Genomic DNA, 10,662 nt, shown 5'->3' on the forward strand with positions numbered 1-10,662 from the left:
AAACATCTCTCTCTGACCACATTGCAAGACAAAAGTCAATAACAACAACAACAATAAATCAGTGATATCATCTAATCCTGAAACATCAAATAATTCACCAGGTGGGTTCTATATTCAAAGACATGCTGTGAAAATGAACATGGATTCAGAAATCAACTTTAGAAATTGAATAGATTGACAAGAAGTGATACCAAGTGCCGCCTTAAACTAACATCAGTGACATTGTTTATCCTCCAGGCTAACAAGGATCAAACTAAACACAAAGAAACAAGTAATCTCAATTTTGCAGCCTATTTATTAAATCCAACACACAATGATTTGATACTCGTAATAAGCAACTAACAACCAAACAAGTAGTATGCCAACTTCGACATGAGCAAAAAATTAACAGGCTTCAAAAACAAAAGCCAGACAAGGAGCATTATTTTGTGACAAACAAAATTGCAGCAGCATATCTATGACTACTAAAGACCTGGTATGTCTAACCTCTAGAACTTCCTCCAGTTCAAATTCCCCTCACTCCTTCATCACTCTCCGGTGAGACAGAAAATCACCTCCGTTTCCCATAGCACACGTAGATTACAGCAGCAGCTGCAACAACAGCTCCTGTAGACCCTGCTGCCACCACTGGCCACTGCAACTTCAATCCCTTCCCTTCACTGTGTACACCATTTAAACCTCTATCGATTGACTCAACGGTCTCCACCGCCTTCTCATTCAGCGATATGATCACCCTCTCAGCTTCCTTTGCTTCCTTGCGCAATTGAAGAATACTCGATTCCAGACCAGTCACTTTCTCCTCAGATTCTCTAAGTGCCTCCTCCAACCTTAATTTCTGCTTAACCAACTCATCCAATTCAGTTTTTTTCTCTGCAGCAACCTTCTCCAATTCCTCAACCTTCTGTCTGTAACCCTTAATTTCCCTCTCCTTTTCATCAATCTTATCCCTAGTCTCCTCCTCAAACCTAATCCTCTTGTTCCTTTCCTCAATTTCCTTAGTCTCCAAAACTCCAATTTTCCTCTCCAAATCCCTAACCCTAACGTCACTCTCAGCCTTCACCTTCTTCAATCCTGCCAATTCATTTTCCAGAGACTCAACCCTAGACTCTTTCTCCCCAAAAACCTTCCTCAATTCGGCGGCATCTGCCCTCGCCTCCTCCGCCGCAGTCATTTCTGATACCATATCGTGGTGCAGCCTAGCCACCTCCGTCTCCAGGTCCGCCGCCCTTGCGGCGATAACCTCCGTCGCTTTCGCAGCATCGCGCGACTGCTCCACTTCTCTCTGCAGCTCTTCGATCTTCTCGCTCTTATCTGCACCGTCGCTCCTCAATCCGTCGAGCTCCGCCGTCAGCTTCTTGATCTCCTCCTTCCTCGCCACGTTTTCGCTCACCAACTCGTCGCGCTCGCGTTGCAACGCCGCGATCTTAGTCGCCGATTCCTCGCCGTACTGATCGTCGACGCCGCCGCCGTTGGCAACACCTTCGTCCGCCATGGTTGATTCTGCCAAACAACGAAAAAACGCAAACACCGAAAGCGGTAAATTAAGCCAGAAATCGAAATTGCACCGCGGAAAATAATAATAAAAATAAGAATGAAAATGGATTGTAATTATAAGCTCGAAGTAGCTGATTAACGGTCCGTGAATCAAATTATACAAGGAAGTAAACAAAAAAGAAAACAAATGAATAAATAATTGTTGAGGTATATTCTTATGAAGCAGAAGCAAAAGCAAAGAGCAAGAGTAAGGTAAGGACAGTACAGAGTGAGAGTGTGCGGTGGTGTCAGCGAGAAAACGGAAGATAAATTTTCCAGGAAAGTGACAAAGGAAGAGCTTTGTTTTATGAAATGGGTGTGACTAGGGTTTTGAGTGGTATTTTAACTTTACCATTTTCGTTTTCACCTTTTCCTTCACAAAAGGAGGTGCTCAGAAAGTCTGATTAGAATCAACCGACGGTTCAGATTTGAAATTATCTTCTCCGTGATGGGTGCGCCACCATGTCAAATTCGATCGGGTAATTCCATTTTCATTTTTTATGTTCGGATTTGAAAACACTTCCAAATTCCAACACTCAGAGATATTTAGCATAAGAATGTTACACCATTTGTTTGTTTATATATGTCATGTATCAATCAATAATCAATAATAAATAAATAAAACTAAAAACAAACCTATAGTGGGTGTGCATTGAGATTGTAGAGAATGACCTCAATTTCATTTCTACATAATATCATATCTTTAAAAAGAATACAAGGTTAAGCTCGTTAAAACAGTCAAACAAAAAGAAAACATACAAGGTAAAGCTCATTAAAAGAAAATCATATAATTATACATAATGAGGAAGAATAATGATAACAAATCAAATTATTATTTACTTCATATATTAATATATTAATAGCATACACAATATTTCACATTTTCAAATATCATGATATAGATAGACATACAAAACAAAGTCACAATTGTCAATCATGCAATATATGCAAACTTAACTCTATAGAGATTGGGCAATCAACCACACATGTTTCTTAAACATAATACAATAACAATCACCACCCATAAGGTAAGAAGGTAAAGCATGCCTAAAATCATTTGGGTAGATTAATTGTATCAATTTAGAGGTTGAAATTTGCATTCCTTTGCCAATACCACTCAACTAATATTTGTAACAAGATTAGCGCCTTACACCCTCTTTTAAGTGCAAATACTTGTGAAAGGTTAGCTTAGAAAGGGACAAATGACAGGCAACTCACAATAGCCACTGCTCTTTTTTTTTTTTTTTTTTCAAATGATCATTAGTTGAAAATGTCCAAAGACACTTACAAGATTATATATAGGATGCTAAAGAAGTGTACAACAAATATACGTTACCAAATCAAACACGCTCAAAGCTAAATAGATAAACATATTAGCAAACTATGAACATAACAAAACATGCATGGTAATCACATCCTCCCATTACAAACAAACCTTAATAGAGTCTAAGATTTTCTACACTTATTTCTTTTCTTTTGTTATTTCTTTTATATCGACACTTGTCCAACAACAATTCAAACTGAGTTGGCCCAAAATAAGTCACAACTAACCTGAGTAAAGTAGTGCTCTGTAGAAGACCTCATAAAAAAATAATAAATTTGAGTAGGGAAGTGTTGCCTAAGTAACTTTAGTTTGGATACAATTGCAAAAGATGGTAGTAACAAGTTTAGTTGAAAGGAAGAAATGTGATGGGAAAAAAAGATAGAGTCAAAGAGAAGGGTACATAGAGAAACACATAACTAAAAAATAAAGGGGATGAAAGTGATGCCTAGAAAAAGAATGGGAGAAAGGTTGGGTGAAGGTGGTGGCCAGAAGAGAAGAAATGTAACCATTGACGGAGTGTGACCAATTATTTCAACAGCGACCAAAGTAATAAATGATATTAGTACTCAATACTAAGAACTATAGAATCCTATTTCAAAAGACAATAATAAAATCACTAAGAACTATATAAATCAATATACTATAGATCCAGAGTCACAATGAGACATAAGAGTAAAAAAAAAATCTAAAGAAATTTAACTATTTAAGAGAAGAAAACTTTCTTATATCTAATAGGAGTTATTGAGATTAAAAAAATAAACACTCAACCTTGGGAGACACCACTTTAAGTGGAGAAGAGGCCACAATCATTTGAAGGGAAAGTTTGAGTTGACTAGAGAACATGTAACTAGATTATAAATTTAAACATGAGGAGTCTAACCATGATAAATAAATTTGTGTGATTTTTTCTTATTTTCTTGTAGTATTTTCTTTTTAATATATCTTACTATATATTAATATAGACTTGCAATATTTATTCAAACGGTTAAATTTTTGTTCGACAATAACTATATTACGAAACTAAAAAAAAAACAATAATAATAACTATATACTTGAGTAATTCTAACGTTTGAAATTTCTGTGTGCTAATACATGAGTAATTTATATTTTTTTATATATTTTTAATTGTATTTTATTTGAATTTAAAAATATTTATGCCATATAAGAAAACTAATTCTAATATAAAATAGTAAATATAAATTGGACTTAGTCCTCTACGTCTGCGACTATTTCATCCCCAACCCAAGAGGTCTCTAGTCTCAACCCCAGGTTATCCAACATATATTGAGTGCATCCAAGGAATGGTTTTATATTTATTGCGACCTATCACGTAAGATTTAAAAAAAAAAAAAAATCATTGGGGGGCTTCAGCCCTCCTTAGTAACCAAAACAAAACTTATTTGTCTTGTTTTTTAACCTCATTTTCCATCATTTTTGTTAAAATGATATATCACTTGATTTTTTAAAAATTAATGTTTCTCTTTTAATTATTATTTTTTACCTGATAATTTTCAATACATTCAACAGGAGTACTGTTTGTATTTAAAACAAAAATAATTAATGTTTAATTTTATTAAATTTTATAATAAAATTTAATTTTTAAATACAAAATTACATAAGAATGTGTTAATAATTGATATATTGATAATATAAAATAGTTCTATATTATTATTTAGTTAAAAATTACCGTTAACATGATTTTGGTATCACAAGTTTATTCTGTAGATGAAGTGACATTGACATCATATAAGAAGAGATGTGGGCAAATTTCTCCCCTGCCTGCCAATTCATTTGAATTGTACATGAGCAAAGCTTTATAATGTTGTTTCATCAGTGAATGTGGCGTTACAATACTGGTGGTGGTTATTGTATATATATATATATATATATATATATATATATATATATATATATATATATACTCTTTGGAGATAAATTTGGTGGCTATGCAGATGAGAAATAGTCAGCCACCTAGAAGTTAGATAACTCATGCATGTTGTCAATGTTGAATGTTGATGCTGCATGCATGCTTTCTGTGCTATGATGGATACATATTGTTGTTGTTCACAATGTCACAGGCCCAAGTTAAGTTTTGCCTACGTGATAAGCTTTATCATGATTCGGTCTCAAAAAATTTGGTGGCTGTGGCTGTGATTGTGACTGTTCCAGGAAGTTTGCAATTGGAGAATGCAGATGGGTTTCAGCAAAAGCATGCTGGAATTTGATTGCCAGAGTGTGGTGTTCTGTTGGATCTCCAAAACAGTGGCTGTAGTGGGAGTGCCTGTGCAGTAGTAGTTGTAGCTACATTGCTCATAGCAGCCTCGGTTTTATCTCATTATACGTTCGGTCTTATTTATAAGAAATAAGTGATAATATATATTATCACTTTTTTCTTATATATATAGGACTAAAGGTATTATTTATTATTATGCCCACAATTTTTTACTTGCATTTCTTTCCTTTTTAATAAAATTTCTGTATTTAAACATGGAAAATTTGACATTATATATTATACTATATGTACAATATATTCTAAAATTAAAGGAAACAACTTTTTTTTGTTGTATCAATTTTACTGATTGAATAAATTTTTTTCTTTTTTTTTAAGCAGTGATTGTTAACTTTGAAAGAAAGTGAGCTGCTTTTCCTACCACTAAAAATGCAAGCAAACATATTAAAGTTAGTGACTCTTGTTGTTATTTATAAGCTATGTTCCATCTTTGAAATACATGCATAGGGTAAGAATCAAGAAGGTTAAGAGTGATGCATCTCCAACAAATTAATGGCTGTACAAGATTCGGCTAACACTATCATCGCCAATGTGTACCTTTTTACCTTAAATTATGGAAGATCATGTCATCCTCGGATGAGAAAAAGCCATGTGAAGTTTACAACCCTTCAAGTGGGGGGTGCTGTCTTTTTTTTTTTCTTTTCTGTATACCGCATTCTAAGTCTAAGTTATCGTGGTAGTAATGGCTAACTGCCAAAAAAGTCAAACAACCCTATTCCAAAATCTCCAAAGCAAAGTTTTCACAACAAAATAAAAGAGAAAGTGACCAATGACAACATGTGTATGTGCCATGTTACTTTAGAAAACGTCTGATCTCATCCAGATTTCAAGACCCAATAGGGGTGGCCCACTGGACCAAGATGAACCAAAAATAAACCCTGTCACAGCCCACGTACATCGAAGCCACACCATAATGTGTCATACACTTGCATCCACTCTAACTTTACTCCACTCCAGATCATGAAGCAGGTTAATAAGATTCCTACAACAGTTACCCAAAATCAATAACTCCTTCTGTAACACTAATCTGCGGCGTAAGAATATATCAACTTTCAAGAAGATATATAGATAAAGTCATGGAAAAAAAAAATAATAACACAGTGAGAAAGAAAGAAAGAACTGGTGAGAACTTCAAAAAAAAAATTAAAAATTAAAAATCTAAGAACATCGATCATGGGATAAACATTTTCCTTGATCCCAACTTCCAAAAGTACAACAAAGGAAAACATAAAAATTAAAAGAAGAAAAATAAAAATTCTAACTAATGGGGGTCTGTGGGAAAAACCAAAAGGACCTAACCTAGGCTGCTTGCTTGCTTCCATAATCCATCATGGTCATCACCATGGATTATATTCATTCATTCATCATCTCACGTTGATGTTCATCATCAACCTCCAAACTTTGTTTTCTCCTTCTCCAACTTCTCAAAGAAACCAGTGAGAGCCCTCAAGGCTTTGACTTGGTACTGCAAAGCAAGAATATAGCCAGCAGTTTCATCAAAGAGCTTGTCCACACCTAAAGACTCACCACCAGGCACAATCCTCTGTAATGCATGAATCTTCCTCTCTATCTCTTCTCTGTCATCACCCCCATCTTCTCCTTCTTCTTTTTCTTCATCTTCTTCTTCTTGCACAGCATCTTTCACTGCCACTTCCTTCCTCCACCGCCTCCTGCTGCGGCGGAAAACATGCAAAGACTTGTGAGAAGGGGTGGGAGAGTTGTTGTTGTTCTGGTCTTCTGCAGGTTTTCTGAGGAATGTGGGTATGATAGTGTTATCTTCTTGTTCCATGGATGATGGTGATGGCATGTAGTTGTAGTAATGTGATGTGTGGGAGAGAGAGAGAGAGAGAAGGGAGATTAATGTGTGAGGGAGTTATATGAGGTGTGGTTGTCTTGTGTGCGAGGGAGGGAAGGAGGAAGATGTTAAATTATTGTTGAGCTCTAGAAATGTCAATGCCAACGAAGCTGGTCCCACTGGTTTTGGCCTCACAACACAAAGAAGAAGAAGAAGCAGCCCCCAAGTTTTGGATTGGAGCAATGAGGTGGCCTTCACGCTCCACACCAAACACCCCCTCATCAATTTTTTTACCTTTCCCCTTTTAAATTCTCTCCTTTTCTTAATGCTATGCTACCACTAAATACATTCAAATTTTACTATCATGTTAGGTATTTGTTTATTTTTTAAGTTATTTTCTACTTTCTTATCTTGTCACGAATTTGTTTATTTTTATAATATATTCAAAATTTATAATAGTTTTGTCTTTATAACAAACAAAATTTAAATGCAATATCATAAATCCTGTTGATGTTTTTAATTTGTTATCAAATTAGAGTTTAATTTTGATAATCTGCATAATAAAGAATGTCATTAAACATTACTGTGTATTACCGAAATAAAACTTAAACGAGCCCGCATCTAAATTTTATCTAATGCAGAATCCTTTGTTACAAGAATTATAGAAGTGAAACTTTAATTTTGATTAAAAAAAACCAAATAACACTTATAGATTTGTATCTAAATTTTATCTTTATAATAATTATTTAAAAATTATATTAAAAATATTTTTAATAAGGTTATAGTATAAAAAATTTATAATAAAATTAAAGTATTATGTTACTTTATCATTGCTTATTGTTTTCTTCCTTGGAGGTTGGAATAAAAATATCATAGTATTCTAATGATTATTAATAAAAATATGTTAAACTAAATTTTTTTAAGGAATCAAACAATTACTATTTCCATAGATTTTAGAGGGTGTTGCAAGATCACAGGAAAGTGGCATCTTAGATGCACTAATGGGATATTTATGATCAATTATAACATACTAAACACATGCATCTTGCTAATAGTCTATAAAATATCTATGGGCATTAGATTTTAAGGATTCTTAACTAGTAAGATTCAAAAGAGGATTTTGGAGAGAGAGAGAGAGAGATAGAATGGTGGAGGTAAAGGTGAAAGTATAAAGGTTACAAGTGACTGCAAATGCAACCCCGTTAAGGATTTGTGAGCTGTGGAGTGGAGATGTGAGAGCATAAAAAATGGTCCCACAGGACACAAAACAAAGGGGAGAAAGCACATGTGCTCACATGAATTCCTTGAACTTAACACCCACCCATGTGCCTCTCCACTCTCTTCTCTTTCATTCATATGCCATATGATCTCCATCACCACCCTTCGCATGACTGCCACGTGTTTACTTTCTAGTGACCCCACCTTGAGCCCCACAACCCCACCCCCCCTTCTAACCCTTTTAGGCCAAATTAATCATGTAAATTGCTAGAACCATATCAATCCCAACCCTATTAAACTAACAACTTGGGAATTTAAGGAAATCAAATACTCCTTGCTTAGCTAATTTAGGACAAGTTGGTTTTGTGGATAAAGAAGTTAAGTTCGCATTTAAGTGGCATTTTCGTATAAAAATATGTCACTCCCTTAATTAAAGAGAAAACAGAAGAAACATGACTACAATGTGTTTATTAAATGATTGATTATATCGTATCCATAATAATAAATGCCTGTAAAAAAAAATTCAATAATCTGAAATGAAAGGTATCAACTGCCTTGAATGATAGGGCTTTTTTCAATAAAAAAAAATGTTGCACAGATAATAAATTTAACAGAACACATATAAAAATCGAGTCACTGTGTAAAACAAAAAAGAGAAATAATAGAAACAAGTTTTTTATTACATTCTTTTTAACCCTCTTTCTTTAATGGGTTTAAATTTGTTAAAAATATTTAGATTTTATGAGTCTTATGTTATATTTAATCATTTTTTCTTCTAATTTTATAGTTTTCAATAAATTTTGACTAATTAGAGAGAATATATTTAAAGGTATGTTCCTAATACTCCTTAAAACAAAAATCATTGATCGTGAGTAAAAAAATAAAGAAAACAGAAATAAAAGGACGAAAGAAGTGAACGGTGATGAAAACTTGAGATATTTGTAAAAAAGTAAATTATACTAACTATTTTTCACCCAAATGAGAGAGAGAAACAACACAAATTTTTTTATAGCCATTTATTATTTGTATTTAAGTTATACATCATTTTATAAATGATAAATTTATTAACTTTTAAAATAATTATTTTGAAATAATTTGAATGATAATACGGAATTAAACGACATTATAAAATTGATTTATAATATGATTATATGAGCATTCAACAAATTAAGAAATACTGGGAAGAATAAATTAAACACAACATTATAAGATAAATGGTAGATTAAAAATTGGACACACTAGATGGTGTTGTAATGGTGATGAGAGAGTGAAAAGAAGATTGATGGAGATATATGTTAGTTAATTTGGGAGTGATTGAGGTTGCAGCTTTGGTGAGGGTGTCGGTAATTAGTGAGTGGTGTGGCCCTGAGAGAGTGTGGTGGAGAATGAGAGAGGGGAGGTGGTGGTGTTTCCAAGAAGGAAACCAATCGGCGGATTGGGTCATGGAGATTGTATGAGAGATTTGGTTGTGTTGGGCATATGGGACTCCATGTGCTCAGACCCACTCGGATCCCTCTGTTCTTGTCACATTCACACACTACACCACCCATTTTTTTTAATGCCACACTTTTTTTCAATCCTTCATAATTCTTTTAATTTTGTTCTGGAGGGTAATGGGGGTCCGTACCACCATTTCTTGTACGAAAATTGAAATCAAATTGTTACATAGGGGCCTTGCTTTGCTTTGGCACATATCATTGATGAGAGAGCTATTATAATTCAATATCATGCATCTCTTCTAACTGCAAATGTGTGGACATCCTCCTACCTGAGTTTTGTTTCTGTTCACAATTTTTTAACAGACCTTCTTTCTCCGTTATCTATTCATCCTTTGGACTTATTAAGATCTCCAAAATCATCTTACTGTGCAATCAAATGAAGCTCTCACATGGTAGGCCTCTAGGGATACCTAATGACATTTTTCCATTATTTCCCCTCCTAGTAGGTCACGGAGGACATTGATATATAAAACACAAAAGAATACACATAATAAATGTTTAACATTTATAATCATGAATATTAACTAACTTGACTTTTTTCTAATCACGTGTATTTTTGTTAGAAACAATCTTATTTAAAGAACCGTTGGTCAGATACTAAACATGAAAACTTAAACTTTGATTAGTCATATTACAAGACTCTATTCCATCTCTATAGGCCTAACCCGTGTTGATACCATTTAACTTATTTAATCATATAGTGAATGATGATAACCAAACATTGAATTAATCATCTTTAATTAGAGAAAATTCTATGAATATAAATGAACTAGGCAGGCATGATGGCACCACAAAGGTTCAAACAAGGAAAGGAAAAATAAATGGAAAAAAAAAAAATCACTGGAGCAAAACTTATTGCAACAATATCAGCAATTAGGTTTAGAAAAAGGAAAAGGAAAACTAAATGCATGCAGCTGGTGAGGAATATTCACAGTTGGTCTTGTAGAGAGGGAGGAATGACGATTTTTCTCAACCTGTTAATAACTTAATGATCAGCACATGA

The 10,662-nt window shown here is 33.9% G+C and overlaps 2 protein-coding genes across 4 annotated transcripts; both read right to left on the reverse strand.

Annotated features, from left to right (window-relative positions):
• Positions 1-144: 144 nt before the first annotated feature.
• LOC100814031 (peroxisomal and mitochondrial division factor 2) lies at positions 145-2,086 on the reverse strand. Of its 3 annotated transcripts, none has more exons than XM_041009200.1 (2): positions 1,886-2,086; positions 145-1,500 (listed from the first exon to the last, which is right to left on the reverse strand). In XM_041009200.1, the coding sequence occupies exon 2, from the start codon at positions 1,490-1,492 to the stop codon at positions 551-553; it is 942 nt and encodes a 313-aa protein (XP_040865134.1). In that variant the 5' UTR covers positions 1,493-1,500; positions 1,886-2,086; the 3' UTR covers positions 145-550. The 3 variants fall into 3 exon arrangements, with proteins under 3 accessions (XP_040865134.1, XP_040865133.1, XP_003545158.1); XM_041009199.1 differs by having other exon boundaries at positions 1,901-2,045; XM_003545110.4 differs by having other exon boundaries at positions 1,760-1,912.
• Positions 2,087-6,277: 4,191 nt separating this feature from the next.
• Positions 6,278-7,391, reverse strand: LOC100817215 (transcription factor PAR1). The gene has a single exon (XM_006595690.4). The coding sequence runs from the start codon at positions 6,952-6,954 to the stop codon at positions 6,535-6,537; it is 420 nt and encodes a 139-aa protein (XP_006595753.1). The 5' UTR covers positions 6,955-7,391; the 3' UTR covers positions 6,278-6,534.
• Between the last annotated feature and the right edge of the window lie 3,271 nt (positions 7,392-10,662).

The sequence above is a fragment of the Glycine max genome, chromosome 14 (assembly GCF_000004515.6).
Source record: "Glycine max cultivar Williams 82 chromosome 14, Glycine_max_v4.0, whole genome shotgun sequence".
NCBI classification, from domain to species: Eukaryota; Viridiplantae; Streptophyta; class Magnoliopsida; order Fabales; family Fabaceae; genus Glycine; species Glycine max.

Excerpts from the sequence above, each read along its gene's own strand:
- LOC100814031 (XM_041009200.1), bottom strand. The coding sequence starts at position 1,492 with ATGGCGGACGAAGGTGTTGCCAACGGCGGCGGCGTCGACGATCAGTAC.
- LOC100817215 (XM_006595690.4), bottom strand. The coding sequence starts at position 6,954 with ATGCCATCACCATCATCCATGGAACAAGAAGATAACACTATCATACCC.